The sequence below is a fragment of the Corvus hawaiiensis genome, chromosome 8 (genome assembly GCF_020740725.1).
Source record: "Corvus hawaiiensis isolate bCorHaw1 chromosome 8, bCorHaw1.pri.cur, whole genome shotgun sequence".
NCBI lineage: Eukaryota > Metazoa > Chordata > Aves > Passeriformes > Corvidae > Corvus > Corvus hawaiiensis.
In genome coordinates, this window is record NC_063220.1 from 18,875,115 (window position 1) to 18,893,450 (window position 18,336).

Genomic DNA, 18,336 nt, shown 5'->3' on the forward strand with positions numbered 1-18,336 from the left:
TGCTTGGTGTCTCTGTAACCTGGATTTTTAGTTTTGTAACAACTTCCAGGTCAATTTCTTTTGGAGCAATGAATTTCCAGCAACATTTCAGAAATGAAAGCTTGCCCTTTTCCTCATTTCCACTGTGTCCCACACTAAATAGGCAGGCTATGCTGTATGCAGTGCTGTTAGGTTTATGTATTTTTAAAGCCCTGCTCATTTACAAGATTAAAGCTGAACACTAGCCTATACCTCATTTCTCAATGAGCTAAAAAAGGCCTATTTCCAACTGATACTTTAGACTTTTAGGATTCTGAGTTATCCAAATGCATAGATTTCCATTGCATAGCTCAAAAATTTCAGCATGAATCCCTAGTGCACCATCCTCTGCTAGGAAGTAGCAATGAGAATGGCATTAAGAACTGCAAATTGCTTCTTACTCTGTGCCTCCAGCTCAAACCCCAAAGCAAAAGGTCTTTTCTCTTAGCTGACCAGCTAAGGATTTAGACAGGGTTTGTATTACAAGACAAGCACATACTAAGGAAGATGAGGACTCACTTCTGTCCTCAGTGACCCCTGCAGCCAGCAATTTGGTACTTACCATTCTGGGGACTCTGAGCTTTTATCTCATTGAAACCCAAGAGGCTGGAAAGCTCCTCATCATACCAGACAAGCAGTTCCTCATTTTTATTGATTTTCCTGGTGGAGCGATAGTATAACTGACTGTTTTCTAAGTAAGCTTCCAAGTTCTGCTCCTTGCTATTGGCAGCTGCTTGTACAAGTCTCATCCAAGGCAGTCCTGTGGGACTGTACACAGATGTAACATCTACCTGTGAGACAGGACACAAAGAAGGCAAGTTACAGGTCTTGAGGCCCAAAGCAAGATTTTCATCCAATCCAAGAACAAAGCCTGTTTTCTGCCTCACACTGAGCACATATGACAAAGCTGTGAGCCCAACACATCTGCCAGTGTCACCAAATCCAAAGGCATCATAGAGAGAAGGCTGCCCTGGTGTGAGGGCTGAGAGCTCTGGGAATACAGCTGCATGGGAGGGAGGAGGAAACACCAATGCTCATGGCTAACTTCCCATGGCAATGCCAGGCCTGGTATGTTGGTCAGTCTCTAGCCCTGTCCTTTGCAGACCATCCCATGGGACTGTGTCGGGTGTGGATCACAGAGGTACAGGAGGTGTCATCCTCTCTAAGAAGGGGTCTCAATCCCGTGGGAAAATGGGATATGAGTCAGGAGATGTGCGAGTGCTGTCACTTGGGGGGTGAGAGATGTGCAGACCCCTGGACCAGTGCAGTGTGAAAATGAACATACACTCAGGACAGTTGCATGTGGAGTTTTTCACTGATGTAAGAGGATATGGATCAGGAGGTTTAAGAAAAATCATGGATATTTGATTCCATATCCCAAGTAGATATTTGCATATCTGTTTGGCTAGATTACATAAAATACAGATTTTAATATCTACAACTAAGAAGCACTTATATGATCTCTTTCCTTTTTCAGAAATAAAATTATGTATTCCTTTTTTTTACCTTCACTAGATTAATTAAATTCATTTTAAGGTATATTTTTTGTTAAATAATTTCTGAGAGTTGCAAGGGGTTGATTTGTGTGCGTTCAGAAATACCAAAAAAAAATTGAGTTAAAAGACATTTCTCAGGTTGTAAGGTCAGGCACTAAGAAGTTAAAAAAATAATATTAAATCTATTGCTCAAATTAAATTTCTGTTCTGTGTGTACATTACAGCATTGTCCTAAATCACATATAATTTTTACTCCACAGGACTTCTGAGTCATTTGGTCAGGTTGACCATGAAATAATATAAGTACAAAACATTTGGCTTTGTATTTCTCGTTCAGTGTGTGACTCCAATCTTAGTTACTTTCTTACACTGAATAGGGAATGATTTATTTCTTCATAGGTTTTTCCTTGGTGTTTACCACAGCAGACCTGTGTCCTCTGCAATATTTGAAAGATGGGGAAGATTTTCATAGCTTGAAGGCTGAAACACAGGGCCATCAAGGGCAACATTTATACTCATAAAAAGCCTCAACTAATTTTTGAAGCACTAAGTCACTGTTTAGAAAGGAAGAAGTTTGAAAATGAGAAATGTCTAATGACAAGTATGATCTAAATTTCACCCCAAGCAATGTATAGCTCTTTGTTTTCCACTAATTGCAGGGCAGCCATTCATTGGTGTTTGGTACCAGAAACAATATTTTGGCTAATTATTTCTCTGGTTTTAACTGACTATTACCTACCATAAAAAGTTTGATCACATTAGTAGCTTGGATACAAGAATGAAGCATTAAGAGACCATTAGCATAGAAGTTAATTAATGCAAGAGAGAAAATAAATTAGCATGCCCTGTAACTGGTTCTCTCTAAATGCCATGGTAATTAACAATGATTGAGAAATACAAGTGTCTGACAGCGACACAAGAACAGCCACCCACACACAGTGGCTGTAACTAACAGCTATGACAGAGGCTGTCATATTTTACTTACTGTGTTTCAAAAATACTGAGCAGCCACTCAGTGCTCTAAGCAAAGTCAAAGGGAGCACAGCTCTGCCAGGAGCCAGGACTCCAGGGAAAGAGCTCAGTGAGCTTAAAGTAGGTGAGCAGGAGTACCAGACATAAGATAAGATCTAGGTGCTGCCAACTAGCAGCATGAACCAGCTCTAGTTTTTTCATGTGTTTAGAGACACTATAAACCCAGAAAATCCACCCTCTCCTGGAGATGTCAATCCCTCAGATGGATCCTTTGCACCCATATATGAGGTAAGGGCTTCACAGCCCAACATCTGTCACAGCTGGGCTATGGAGGCCACGTGGCTCCCTTGGGGGATGCTGGAGGAGAAGAGAGAAAATAAGGCTCTTTCTTGAAACTCCAAAGAAGCTGTAAGGGGCAGAGGAGCTCAGCTGGAAAGAACCTGTGCCAATGGCTGCCAAGGGTTCTTCTTTGCCCAAGGGTACAAATTGGGCCCAGGAGCTCAATTTAAGGTCTCCAAGAAAATGAGGGGAAAAAAAAAAATGACAGAGTCCCCCTTTGGTCTAAACAAAAAAGCCCAAGATGATGAAACCCTTGTTAGAAATAATATTCCCCAAAGTCTTGCAGGAGTGCTGATGAGCTGTGATGAACAGAAACCTCAGTTGCAATGAATCCACCTTGCTAAACTACTCCTGTGTGTATTCTGTTTGTACTATAGCCAGCATAGCAAAACTCATTTCTTGTTATGCACTTCAGTGCCATGATTACAACATAATATCATTATTGCATTTTTAATTAATTACTACACAGAGTTAGAAGCTTAATGGTAGTTCCTGATTTCTGGAGGGTTTACTTTTAATTATGAGTAGTTAACAGGATATGGGACTACCGATTGCATCTGAAACAGCTACTTGCACAGAATTTCATGTATTTACTGCCAAAAGACAGAGATCTGAGCCAACTCAGGCATCCAATTTCATTGCTGCATAGCAATTACTTAGCTCAAGTGTAGAAAAACACTAAAGCCATCCCTCTAGAGGGCTCTTCCAATGTAGAAAACCTTTGAGGCTATCTCTACAGTAATTCAAAACTCTCAGGAGAAATACAGAAATATTCCAAAAATAAAGCCTCATTTCAGGACAGGTCTCTCTCCAAAGAGTATGTCAGTCTCCTGGAGTACTAACAACACTGTCCAAGAAAGCAAACTTGTGCCAGAGACTCAAATCAGTCATATAAACCTTAAAGCCTCTTCTTCTCTTTCTTAATTTGTTTAAAACAAGTGTCGAACAGGTTATCTCCCAAAAACTGTCATGGTTTAGCATAGTTTGGGTATTTAGTTAAAGAGAGCTCCATCAGTCACGGAAGTGATTCTCTTGCTAACAGGTGCTTACAGCTTCCTCCAGACCCAATAGAACCACAACTGGCTAGTTTGAATATTGGCAACCTTTTTAAGCCACTTAAGAAGCTTGACACGCCTCTGTGATCCACATTTAAGAATGAACAAACCCCAGGAAAGCTCTCTTGTTTCTGGCTTTTGGACAGGGAACTGGGGCCTGCGCGGCCCAGCGGGGCCGGGCCGGGCCCTGCTCGGGGTGGTCCGGCCAGGTCAGCCACGGTGCGGCTTGGCTGAGATCTCAGCCGCTTCTGCTCGCTGGACACCCGGCACAGCCCCTCAGTGCCGGCCGGGCCGGCCGGGAGACAGCCACCCTGGAGCCTCGGAGCCCTGTTCCATCCACGGCCCTGCTCCGTGCAGGCGGCCCCGCGGCACCGCCGGGCCAGGCCAGCCCTCACCCAGTGCGGCTGCTGAAATCAAACACTACACTGAAACGAGCTCCAGTCGCCACCCGGCAGAAATTAGGTGACCAAGAGCAAAAGGCGAATTCCAGCTGCAAGGCCCAGGTGACATCAACTCTCTTAGTGCTGTAAGAGATGATCCAGAACAGATGAAGCCTGCAGACATCAATCCTCTCCCAAGTTAAAGGAAAGGTGAAGGCACGTGAAGAAAACACCATAAAGACACTAAAGTCAGTGAAGAAGGAAGAGCTGAAACCCCGAGAGAGGAGGAGGAGGAGATGCTCCAAGCTTAGAAGGTGAAATTCTGTTGTAAAGCTATGGTGGTGATGGACTGTGATACATCAGAGTACCCATTGTAATTTCATGAAAGCGTGGGGGGTGGAGCGTTCAAACCACAACCATGAGCAAAGGCACCTGTGCTGAAATAAGCAAATGTTGAAGTAGCTGTGATCTGGTGAGAAGCTTGAACAGAGAGAGATGAAAGTGATGAAGACCCTTGTTCCCAGGGAAGAAGAAGACCTCTGTTCCTAGAAATGAAGATGCTCCCAGAGATGGGTGAAGAGAACCTTTGTTTCTGAACAGCTCAACCTTAAAATGGTACCCCATTAGCTCAAGATTGAACCCTCGAAAACAGTTGTGGGAAAGCTGTAAGACGAGAGAGCAGAGCACCAAGCCAGGCAGCTGTCTCGTTGTGACACTGAAGCCATGAGAGAACTGTTTGTTGTGGAGATGTCTCCACAGCATGAGCAAGGGAGACTCCTCTCCCTAAGTGAACTGATATTATTATAGAGGTGGTAAACTGACTGAAAATCTCAAGGGTTGTCTTTTTACACTGTCAGTTGGAGAAGGGAGAAAGGTGGGGGAAAGAGAAGTGTTCTGAAGGTTTAGTCTGACTCTTACTTTTTTTCTTTTAGTTCTGTTAATAAACTTCTTTATATTCTTTTAAGTTTTGTGCCTGCTTTGTTTTCTCCTAATTCTTATCTCACAGAAGCAAAATAAGTAGGTAATGGATATTTAGAACCAAACCACTACACTTCCATATTACACATATGCCCTGGGATTTCTCTCCTCTGAAGCACAGAAATCTTAGGCGAACCTGGATCTCTCCCAGATCCATCCAAGCCATAGAATGTGGGAAATTTGCTTTCTTCACACTGTAAAACACCTCTCTGTCTTCATCTAGACCAGTGGTGACTGAAAAGTACTCTAAGACCCAGAAATCCAGGGTAAGAGGACAGCATGATAAACAGTGGCTATGGAACAAAAAAATTTGGGGAATTAGAGCCAGAGAGTTAACACTCCATCACAATCCTGGGGTTGAAGAGTGTTTGAAAAGTGTAGCTGTAACACAGACATACCTATCTAAGGTAACTTGAGGAGGTCCATGTCCTAATAGCAGTTAAGTTGTGGCTGCCCAAAGATTGTGTGGACTAGTTGCCTGACTGCCATTGTGGTTTCACTTTAAAGGATAACTGAGCACACTGGGTTAGCAGTTGCCCAGATCTGTAAATACATGCTATGAATGTACCACCTGCATGAATCAGTGCAATGCCAAAGTGTTCCCCCTCTGTTCTCACAGGGCTGTGATACCTCCAGGTAAACCTCCTTTGTCCTGACAAAACCTGAGCTAGCTGTTACTAAACTATTTGTCCCTCTTTCCTTCTATTCCACATCAGATCTGAAGCAGGCCATCAATCGCCAGCATAGAAGTAGGACTTTGTATTTTTCCTGCAAAGGAAACAATTTTCCTTAGGTCCTTCCAGTCTGCAGCTCATAAATTAGAAAGGCACTGGCTACTTCTCTTTGAAGGAGCTGTTACTTGTGCTGAACAAAACAAGAACCTACCTGTTGCAAAGTTACCTTCTCAGGGGTGGTGTAACTCTTTTTGATAGGTGGAACATTAAACATTGTTATCTCATACCTTAAATACATAGTGGATGGTCCGTCTATCGGAACACTTGAGAGCAATGAAAGCCACAGTGTCCAGCAGGGTGTTCTGGAGCATGCATGGTCCAAAAACAACTTCTTCAGGGATGTCTTGTGTGGTATGAACAGTAGCCAGTATGTCCGGAAAATGGTGATGCAGAAGCTTGTTGTCACTTGTCCAAAGGAATTTAGGCAAAGATGTAAGTTCCATTATAAACCTGTAAAAAACACAAGAAATCACATTTGGCATAGAGATAGAAGTGGAAGGTGGCATCACTACTTGAAATACAAAGACTTCCAGGAGCTGTAGGTGAATTTTAAGAGTATGACAGAACATTGCTTGTTACAGAGTTTACAGCTTTATTAACATCCAGTTCAGAAAGAGAAAGATTACTTTGCACTAAATCAAAATCTCAGGTTTGTAAACAAGTGAATTACTCTTCCAGGAAAAGGCAGACAGTCCAAGAGTTCAACTGCTGCTCTCTACAGACAGGAGTAAGAAGCTTGGGGAACAATAAGCAAAATTTGCAGTGAGTAGAACTCAGCATATTCTTGTTAAACATATTCTCAGATATCCTTCTTACTAGTAGTAGTTTGTAGAAGTGTGAACAAAGGTAGAGAAAGAGAACAGCAACAAAAAAAAGCAAGACTTTTTGAAGCGCATTTTGGAAAAGCTGTGCTTTTTTCACTTAAGTGCAACATCAGTCTAGATTCTGGTTAAGCTGCTACAAAACCAGGAATAATCTGAGTCCTGAGTCTACCCAACCAGAATGCACAACATTTGAGGCAATTCCTGAAAAGAATTATTTTCAGCCTGCCTTAAATATATGTTATCAGCTGTTGTTGAGAAAATCAAATCAGATTATGACTCTTTGCATAGTGATACTCCTAGCACAATGTTAGTAGAGATTGCTGTCTTTAGAGGATGAATTTTTCTGCCCTGAATGTAGAATAATATATTTGTCATTGCAGAGGCAACTTCTGCAATATGAGCCACAATCTGAGAACTCAGTATGCAGTGAGGAGACAGGCTTGAGTTATTTGTCATTCTAAGCCTCTCTAGGCTTCTAATAAAGATATAGCCATCTCCAGCTCCCAGCTGGAGGTCATGGAAAACCCCTCATTTACGCCATCAAGAGCTGGATCAGGTCCATTAGGCAGAAAAAATTAAAGAGAACAGCAACAAGCCCTGAAGAGGCCTTAGCCTAATAAATACTGAGATAGAAGGGCTGAAGATCTAGTCTAATCTTTCTCACTCTCTGCCAACAGAATTGATTTGTTACTCACTGACTTATGACTTAAATTGAAGTGGTATAAAGTGCTCAGGAGAGTTGTACTGATTTAACTAAATCAATTTCTAAACCAGTGTAGTTAATTCAGTATAATTTATTCCTTGTAGGCAAGGTCTAAGACCCTACCCTAAAAATATTAAAATACATGGTCATACATTCAGTATGTAGTAATCATCGGAAGGATGAAGGCCTAAACCACACAACCAAGGCAAAGAGTGGGATAATATACCTCCTCTATCCAAACTTAAGCATCCCTAAAACCCAGTATGACAAAAAAGTTTGCTTGTTTCTAAGTGACTTGTTAACTTAATCTGTGATCAGACAAAAAATCCCCCAAACCTACATGCATAAGTGCCAAAGTCTCAAAATGCCACCCTGGCAGCTGTGGAAGCACAGAACTCAACTCTTGCACAGAAGGGTCACTTTTGTGAAAATTTGTGAAAAGGATGCACTGTGATTACACAGCAGATGGGACAGTTACCATCAGCCTTGAGCCAAAAGGTTTCGACACTGGGAAGAGCCCTCTTTTCCAATCATTTGGCGAATGCACCATCTAGTGTCACATCTCAGCATAACACAGTGTCCCACGACAAAGTGAAGCAGGACATCCCCCAGCCCCTGGTGCTGTCGGTGTGTTGAATCGCTGCAGCCTCTGAGCACCCTGTCAGGCAGGAATCCTTTCTCTCAGGAGAGGGTCATTCTCCCTGCCACCTTCTGCTCAAACAGGAGGTTAGGTGCCTCCACAGGTACTGGGTTTGATAGGGTCTGGTCAGGGTTATGTCAGGTAGGGAGAGTAATTTAAATCTACAGTGTTGGCTGAAGCTGTGCTGCTGGTACTTAGAGTGGAGAGTGGGGATACTCTGCAACACCATTAGAAGAAAAAGTGTGAATCTTTTTCTACAGTCTCCAAATAGCATGAGAAAGCTCTTCCCTCTGCATCCACAAGATTTCAGCTTCTGTTATTGAGCCAAGTTCATCAGCTGAGGGATAACAACAAGCAAATATGACTGTACTGTTTTCAAAACGAGCTGCTACCTCTGCAAAGGGATGTGCTGCATCCTGTGGGTTTTCCAACATGCCCGTGCTCAGGGGTCTCCATTCCGAAGTGCAGATTCATCCAGGGCAGTACTGGAACAAGTCCTGCCTCCTGCACAGGTGAGGAGTGATAGGGGGTTCTCTGGTACCTGCCACCCTTACCACGGAGAACTGAAATACTGACTTCCTCAAAAGTAAAGATTGAAGCTTGAGACATGACTTGAGAGAAAAAAATTAAACTGATTTACTTTCTCAGCTCTGTGGTGGAGCAAAGGAAATGAAACAGATGAGCTGAAGGGAGGTAAAAGTACCATGGACAACAGGAGTAAGAGGTGAAGAGGAGGTATCTACAAAGGCATCACTGTAATATTATGGCTGGATTGTGCAAGCCAGCAGCTGTAGCATGAAAGAGGGTACCCACAGACAACCTAGGTAATTCATTTTTACATTGCAGACTTTTTAAAATTACTTTTCAAAGTGACTTTTCAATGGCTGTTGCTGTTGAAGAAATTTATCAGGCTGTGTGGCACTGCTAAAGAAAGTTTACTAACACAGATTTTACTTTGAGGATAGTGGTGTCTGGAAAATGCACACAGAGGTGCCTTTTCAGCAAAGCTCAGGGAAGTTTAGCATCATCCCAAGCCTAAATCCACGTAGTGCTCTTCCCCCAGTAAGTCCAGTCAAATACTCACTGACACTTTACAGAAGTAAATCTCAACAAAGTATGGGCATGATGTTGCCCAGGGCCCTAGACAGCTCTGCTTTTGTCAGTCCTGCCTCCACTCATGGCAAACCCAGAGACAGCTGAGGAATGGCTGTGTGCAAGGTCAGGTCCAACTGCTGCCAGAGGGCATCTGCTGGATTCTCAGACAGGGTCAGCAGGAGTGTGACCACACTGTGGCACCTGCCAGTGCAGAAGGTGGCTGTGTAACAGTCCACGCAAACTCATACCTTGAAACCACCACCAGAGATCTCAGAAATGCTGAAATACAGCAGCACCACCCACAGCACTCAAAACAGACAGTGAAAATGAGCTAGAAAAAAAAAAAAAGAACATGGGCATGTAGGCCAGAATATAAATCTGAAATACCCCTCAATTTGGATGTAAGCTTGCACCTCTACATGTTTTTCATCTGGTTATAATCTAAAGCCAAAACTTCAGCCACAGCCATGATGCTTAAGAGTTTTTTTGATAAAACTTCCTTTAAGTTTTCAGGAACTTCACACTTGAGCCTGAATGAGAATTCTACACCAAACCATGAATCCAGTACCTGAGCTCTCATCTAATTATAAAATCTGGTTTCAATGCAAATCTCACATCTTTGCCAACAGTCTTCAAAGTCAAAAGAAATTCACTAAGAACCTACAAATGGAGTCATAATGAGAAATGGAGAAGGTATACTAGAATGCCTGGCATTTTAATTTGACAGGCTGAAGTAGGTGAATTGCTCACATTCTTCCCTGTGAGTGAAGAGAGAAAATTCTCATAACAGAGAATTCCCCATTACTTCCCCCAGCTGATTACTCTTGTCTTAATGCCATTGATTTCCACATTTTTGCTACCTCCTTTAAGGAGCAATAAATCTGCTGTGCCTTCATTTCTCACAGGTTCCCTAGCTGTTGCACATAAGACTCCATTCACTCTCAGAAGTCTACCATAAGCTTCATTGTGAAGGTCATATCTTCAGCTCTGTATCGTGCAGGCAATGATATGCTTGCCTCAAACTGCCAATGCTGGAAGTGCCCTTGCTTTTCAGAGACATGATCCCCCTCATACAACATGATCTTTCTATTCTCACTCAGGTTCTGCATAAGCAGTTCCTATCCCTCTGGGATCACCCACAGACATCTCCGAGAGGCTGAAATAAAATGAATATTTATAGTGCTTTAGTAGCACATTAGACTCAAATCACCTGTTAGATGTAGTCTCCATATTCTATCTGTCACAGATGTGAATTCTTCATATGGATGAGTTTAGGGACTTGCTATTTAATGGACTCTTCATCCCCCAGAGAGTATCTGATACACATATACCATGTCCCTGAGTGATGGATTTTGCATCTTGATCTCTGAGAAGTGTGACAGATCTGTCAAAGAACAAGGACCTATGGGCAGGCAACTCCCTATGGATTATGCAATTGTGGATGTTCCATTAAAAAGCGCATGAAATAGATGGTGCTCACAGCAAATGCTCCCAGCCTGCTTGCCTCCAGAGCAGCACACAAATTGCCAGTTAACTTTTGGTTTCCTGAGTGTTCTTCCAAGCTGGAACTCTGCAGATGGCCTTCTCCCAGTCTCTCCCCATTTCCTAGCATTTGTATAGCATCCCATTAACTAATGAGGCTTACAACTTCTGCCTTCCTGAAAAATGTTTACATCGCTCCTGCATCTCATGTTTCCAGAGAGGAAAAGAAAGGAAGTTTCAGATCCCTGATTTCCTACTGCATGGCCTTCAGATGTCACTGCAAGCTCTTCTAAGAAATGTCTGGAAATTCCCAAATGCTGAAAGACCAATTTGAGGAAGGACTCCCCTGCATCCTGTTTTCAGAGGACTTGACCCGATTCTCCTTGCCATGGTAACCACACTGAACTGTGGCACCATTTGGAGCTTCTTAGTGGCCATAAAGGCACTGGTAGCGCTGCTTAATATTATGACCAACCATGCAAGTGTGAAGGAAACAAATTAATCACATTTGCAAGAGGGGAACGTTTTCAGCCAGAACTTATTTAACTAGTTCAGCTCTTCATAATCAAAACCAGAAGCAGATAATAAAAACTGTTTCTCTAAAATTAATTTTATTTTTTTTAAATGTCAATAGCTTCTTCTATTTCACCTTTACTTCCATTTTAACTGTAGATTAATTTGCATATAGTTATATCACTTTCAAAGCAATTACCTTAGGTGGAAAAAAAATGACACAGAAGTTACTCATAAAAATAATTGAAAGTATTTGATCCTGGAAAGCATCATCCCACAGTCTTTCCAACTATTTTTATGTCTACTCCAGACTTTCTTCAGAGCAGGAGTTAATGTAAACACTGTAGCTCTGCATTTCCCATGTCAACCAAACTGAAAGAAAAAAAAAAGCAACCCAGAAATATTAAATACCGGAGCCATCATTTCCTTCACCTTTTAACTTACTCCTTTCTGCTCCAAAGTGTGATGGCATTTTCCCTGAAGCATATAACCTGTGACTTTGTGCCAGTGCAGTCCTGTGGCCGTTGCCAAAACTGCCTTTGATTTCAATAGCAGGTCTTTCGGTCCGATGAATCCACGATCAGACGTGCAGTGTCATGCACAATAAACTACAGATAATAAAGGAATTGAGCTGATGCAGACAGAGTGGTTCTGTCTGCAGCATTTATTATTTTCTGTTGTTATAAGGAACTGAGGATTCTTAACACATGAAGGAAATTTCAAGGGAATACAAGATAGAAAAGTGAGAAAATCTACTCTTGGGTTTTATACAATTGGTTTGCTTCTGTGCCAGTTTTTCTTCTCCCTTTATTTAAGTTGCAAACTGCAAAGGAGAAAACTCAAAACTAAAACAGAAGGAAACTGGTAGAAAATGAAAAAAAAAGGAGAATTCTTGTTTTAAAAAATAAGTAAATCCAGAACCCACGAAATAAATACCAAAACTAGAACCCATTTCCTAAATTCAATTACAAGCTGAGAAGCCCTTTAACACCATGAAAAGTCTAAACAAGTAATTTCTTTTAGCTTACTGCTACTGCAAGACAGCTTATGTGCTCAGCTTGGGTGCAGGTCAGGTCTTTTTGAGCATGAAGTGGTTTCTTTGCACCTTCACTGCTGAAAATCCCGCACACGTGAAGAAAACTGTACAAAACCACTTGGAGATATAGCTATGTGCTGCCATTCACAGCGTGTCTGGGATGAACAAAGCCATCTGGGGGTTTGCTACCCCTCAGACAGACATTATACCCCTAGCAGAGTATGCCAAGGTCTTGGGTTACCTTGGAAAGGAAAGAATTTCTTTGGGTTTTAACAGAAACTACTCATATGTCACTCATTTCTGAGTCTCACATTTAGCAACCTGTCCATCTTTGAGACGGGCATAAGACAATACACCCTGAATTTCTGAGCTTTGACTATGCTCTTTCATCTTCCCATTTTTACTGGTCACAAATTTGGATCCCAGAAGTGATTCTGCAGAGAAGCAAGAGGGCAGCTGATCCAAAGAGGTCTCTTTCCTGCCAGAGAGCCACATCCCATCCATGCATTAAGAACAGCCCAATCAGCACTGATAAAATAAATGAGAGAATGACAATAAAACCTGGGGAGACTGGAATATTTTACTTTTTTTTTTTGCTACAGCTACTTTGCAGGGCTACAGCTGGGGCATATTTTGAGTACCTCTCTTCTCAGTTCTTCTCAATTGATGTACTGCTCATCTGACATATCCCCTGTTCTCCTGGCATGATTCAGTCATGCTTGCCTGACTTGCTTACCTGAGCTAGGCATCTGGGAAGAAGCAGAAGAAAATACAACTATGCATCAAGGAGGATTTTGCTGGCTGCAGAGATGAACTGAATCTAAAGAGTGAAGTAAAACTGGGACTGAACTAGCCTGATGCATGCAAATAGTCTTCCCTCAGCATTCTAGGCTTCCCCAGCTTTCATCATACTTTTCTGTACAGCAGCTGCACAACTCTGACCTGTCAAGTCCCTAAAAATAATGACTAGAAGTAAGGAAACTCACTGTCTAGCATCCTCTGGAATGATCAGGAGGCAGCTCGGGGTGAGGAGCATAGTGTCTGTTCTGAGCTTTCAGAAACTGGGCCCTTATAGAGGTTTTATTGTGAATTAGAGACCTCCAAGCTTATGGGGTGCTTACCACTTTTTTATTGTATCATCATGACATCTTCAGGGAGCACTTCTCCAATTCTTACTATTTTAAGGCTCTGTGGTCTTCAGATTGTCTTCCATCATCTGAAATCCCCAGTACATGCAATGTAAGCTGACAGCTTTTGATGAACCATCATTATATCTTGGCTGGATACCCAGCCTAGTGAATCATGAAACTGCCAAATCTTTTTATTATGAACAATCTCTCAAACTTCAGTGGGAATAATGAAGAAGACAGAACTAAAATCCCTGCTTGGAAATGAACAAATACCTCATGCTCCACATTTGCTTTAAACAAGTCTTGTGACATACAGGAACCATTTGGAAGTGGAAATTAAAAGAAAAGCTTTCAGGTTTCTTCTTATTTTCTCTGAGACTAGGGAAAGTTGAAGTGGCCTCTCTCCTGACGCATGGTAGCTGCCACACAGACACGCAGACCTCCCTCTCCAAAGCAGGTGAAGATTAAGTCACGTCTCCAAGACCACCACAAGGATGCAATTACCTTGCGTCTTCACCTGATGTCCAGGAACAAAATGCCTGAGACTGAGCATCACATCTAGTTTGATGAGAAAAAAACTGAGATTTGAAGAAGTCCCAGCAGAGTCACGTACTCTCACCCCACTGGCTCTCAAATGGCAACTCAGCACCAAACTTCCCTATGGTTTTCAGAATTTCCACATTGAACCCCTATTTCTACCTCCACTCTCTTCCATGGCAAAAAATGTGGTAGGTAGGAAAGGAATGGGCTATCCCACACAGCTGGAAAGCCTGGTTAATACTCTCTTGTTGGCATGCGTGATGCAACAGTATCTGCACAGTTGCACATGAAGCCTTCCTTGATTTAGCTGGAGGTTTTCAGTCTGGCAGGACACAAACAACAGGGCCACTGAGGTCTCTGTTCCATCCCTTCCAGTGCTCAAATACAAGAAATCAGCGCAGGCACTGGGAGAACTCTTGATATCTCAAACTGGACAATGAGCAACAGTAATACCATGCTGGATCCATTGGAAAGCATGAAATACATTTATTTTCTGCAATCCCAGCGGTTCAAATAGACTGTGTCTAGGAATTTGGCTTCATGATGCATAAAATGTCAATATTCCTTTCCAGCTGGGTTGGTCCCAAGGACAGAATGAACGCTTCTGTCTGGCACTGCATCTAATCTAATGGACCCTGTTGGATGGTACTGGGTTGTACAAGTCTTTCATAAATCAGACAATCCACCTGTGGATGAAGAGGGGATGACTACAGCTCCGTAGTCTACTGCCTTTCAAAGACTTTATTTTTGTGTGAAGGGCTGACTCTTCACTGGCTTACAGATGTTCTATTTTATGAAGCAGTATGGTTATCCACCACTTCACTCCTGTGGTTTCAAGGCCTAAGACCTAAAAAACAGGGTTTCTGTGGGATAAAGGAAAAAATTGGGCTTCTGTAGGATAAAGGGAGCATGTTTTAATTCTTCAGCCAGGGTTGAGGATTATCAGACTGTAAATGTTACAAATAAATAATTTCAGCTGTTTATACAGCTGTACATGCCATACACTCTATGGATATATTTCAGTTCAGAGCTCAAAGTATTTCCTATTCTAGGCCTGCACTGTGCTGGTGGTCACCTCATAGACTTGGTCTGGTTTCTGCACCTGCTGCTCTGGCATTGTTCACCATTCAGCAATTGACATAATGCCCCAAAATATCACAGGAAGTTTGAATTTTACAGGGGACATGCAGAACAGAAAGCAAATGTTATTCCATGACAGAGGGAATAAAGAAGGCAACTATTCATCTGTCACAGAGTGTAAGAAAGTTACTTGTCACACAGATGTGTGTACCTACTTTCAGCAAAATCCTTGATTCACATAAACAGCAGCCCTGACCACAGCAATTTGTGCTAGCACATTTGTTCTCACATAGATCTGTGCATTTGCTCCTTCACCAAGGCATCCATGCATACAAAACCACCATTGCCTGTATGCAACCACAGAAAACAGAGAAACAACAGCAAACCAAAAACACGACCCAAGCACAAACAGTGTGAATCAAGCACAAACAGACTGAACCAAACACAAACAGACAGGAACAAAATGTGTAACTTGTGAAAACAGTCACAAATATTTGTCTTCTCTCTTCATACAATTCACATTGATTACTCTTTTTCAGAAATTTTAAAAAATTACATTATCTGGTTAAAATTAAAGATATATTAAGGTATGCTCCTATTTAAGAGTCCTGTTATAGATTTTGGCAACTTTAAAAAAACAGTAATATCTGCTCTAATGTTTCTTTCCAACAGAAAAGCATATACATAAAGACAGAAAAGCATATATCCACATACATGCATTCACAACTATACATACAGCCACACATACACCTGTTTATTTTTTTGTGATTTCACATGTTCATCATTTGTATTTAAAATGAAACATTTTTAAACAAGGATCAGTTACTTTCACATGGCTGATGCTGGAGATTTCTTCAACAGTACTAAGTGGCATTAACTTACACTAATCTTATTTACATTAGTGCTAAACTTACTACATGATGTCAACTCCAATAAGAGCAAGTGACAGAGCTGAAGGACACTATGCAAGGTGAAATTGTGGGAAGCAACATAAATAAGTTATTTTACACTACAATGAAGCCAAGAAACCTTTTAATTGAAAGCAATTTTGTAAATTAAAAGAGGTCTTACCTAAAGTAATGTGTTTTCCAAGAAAATATTTTGTTCTTTGACCTGGTGTTTGTCAATAGCAACTGCAGGTAAGATAAGACTGCACTGCGTGAAAATTATATTTACAGAATCACAACATTACAGACATGGAAATATCCATCTGTAAATACTAGGATTTAGCCAAGTAATTTCTTTTGTAAGATCTTGGGTACAATCTGTAATTCTTACACATAATTTATTTTTGTACTTTCTCATCTAGTTATATTATGTTCAGCTAACAGCATCTAAATACTTTGACTTTACATTAGTATTTCTATGGCTACAAAACTGGGTTTTTTTATAAAATTATATCTCTATAGAGTTCCATAATGCAGCTCTACTTTGCTTTGAAATACTGGAAAAACAGTATAGCTTAAATACAAAAAACAAACAAACAAAAAAAAAGAATTGCATTCTCAAAGAACAGCTTATGCTTTGGTGTAGTTTTATACATTAAAAGACATAAATTTAATCACCCTATTGCCCAAAGAAATTCCTCTATTCCTCTCTCTAGTACCAGTTATACTTAAGAAATGGTAACAAAAGCTGTCAAGTGCTACATTTTGCATTTTTAAAAGCCAAAATAAGGGAAAACTCCTGAGACATAATTTATTATTAAATTCTGAATTTCATGCATGAGTGCAACTGCTTCTCATTTAAAAGCAACTATACTAAAAATACAAAACTATTTAAATATCTTATCTTCCATCAAGTTTCTACTGACATTTCTTTCAACTAGCAGCTGTCAGATCTCAGAACAAAGTCATTAAAATGCTTCAAACATTTTCAGTGGACTGAATTCCAATAGAAATCTTTTCATGTAAAGGTTTGCACATTCAAAGATCAATGTGACATTTTAAACTGATGGCAATAACAGCTCCTAACTTATGTAAGAAATTTCTACTACATGGATATCCATGATATAAGGAATACACACAAACAGAGAATAACAATGTGAGCTATTCCAAACAAAGTTCATCAATTTCTTAAAAGCAGTTAGATCCTAAGTAGGTACCTAAAACAGCCACGATGCTCTGATCACCTGTCGAAGTTGGAAGGATGAGGAGAGCTGTAACCAATAAAAAGAACAACTGATGCTCGAGAGTTCTCGGCGAGAGAAGAGGAGCCGGGAGGGAGGAGAAGGGCTACTGCCGGGGGGCTGCCGAGAGGGACCCGCCTCCCCCTCCGCCTCGGCATCGCCCCCGGCAGCCCTGGCTCGGCACCCGCTGCTCGGGGCACTCTGCTCGGGGCCCCTCGCTGCCGCACTGAAGCGGGCGGTGGCAAGGCCAGGGTTAGGCACAAGTCAGCAAGGGACACTTCAGTGCCCTCACCTGCTCCCCGGCCATTCCCGGCCCCGGGACAGCCCGGCCCCGGTCCCGGCAGCTCCCGGCCGTGCGGCAGCGCCCGGGCGGCTCGGGGACCTCCGCGCAGGCCCCGGCCCGGCCCGGCCCGCGTTGGCCCGGCAGCGCAGCGCTCCGCGGCTCCGGGAGCGCAGCCCGGGCGGCCGGGACGGACGGCGCTGCTGCCGCCTCGCCGCGCTCTGCAGGGGCAGGGGCCGCCCCGAGACCCCCGCCCGGCCGCTCTGTCCCGGCCCCGCTCACCTGGGCTCCCGCTGCGCTCCCCGCGGACGGGGGATCTGCGGCGCTGGGGGCCCCGCCGCGCCCCTTCCCTCTCCCAGGATCCCGCTACGGACAAGTGCCCGCGGAGCCCTCACCTTACCTCACCCCACCGCCGGGGCCGCCCGGCCCCCCAAGAGCTGCGCCGCAGCCCCCGCCGCCGCACCGCCCCAGCACGCCGGCACCCTCCTCCCCCGCCGCGGCTCCCCGCCCAGAGCAGACCCCGGGAAACGCCTACCGCAGCTCCGGCCCCCGACCCCCGCCGCCAGCCAGGCGTCCCCCTCCCCCGGGACCCGCCGCCACCCCGCCCGCGGGGGCCCGGAGCCCTCGCCGAGGCAGAAGCCGTTCCGCAGCGGCTGCGGACCGCAGCGCGGGGGAGTCAGAAGGTGGACGGGATTCCCCCTTGTAACCGTACCATAAACCGAGGAGTTTCTTTTAAAGTTCGGGGGGGAAAAAAACCACACACGCGCATTCCGAAATAAACAAAACAAAACAGTCTCCAAAGTCGCCTTCCCACTTGTCCTTTAGATCATCTGACAACACTTTTGAATAGAAGGCTCCTCTAGGAGCTGCAGGTATTGACAAGAGCCGCTTAAAATGAAAAGTACTGCTTCAT

General features: G+C 43.1%; 1 protein-coding gene across 6 annotated transcripts in view; it reads right to left on the reverse strand.

Annotated features, from left to right (window-relative positions):
* Window positions 1-17,859, reverse strand: part of ZNF488 (zinc finger protein 488) — a 32,004-nt gene extending 14,145 nt beyond the window's left edge. The window contains exons 1-5 of one of the 6 annotated variants that reach the window (XM_048311904.1): window positions 17,120-17,483; window positions 16,087-16,148; window positions 13,387-13,953; window positions 6,200-6,422; window positions 581-809 (exon numbers count right to left, since the gene is read on the reverse strand). In XM_048311904.1, coding sequence (XP_048167861.1) covers window positions 581-809; window positions 6,200-6,415 — 445 coding nt within the window. In that variant the 5' untranslated portion in view covers window positions 6,416-6,422; window positions 13,387-13,953; window positions 16,087-16,148; window positions 17,120-17,483. The other 5 variants (XM_048311906.1, XM_048311903.1, XM_048311908.1 and 2 more) reach the window with 5 other exon arrangements.
* Window positions 17,860-18,336: the final 477 nt, after the last annotated feature.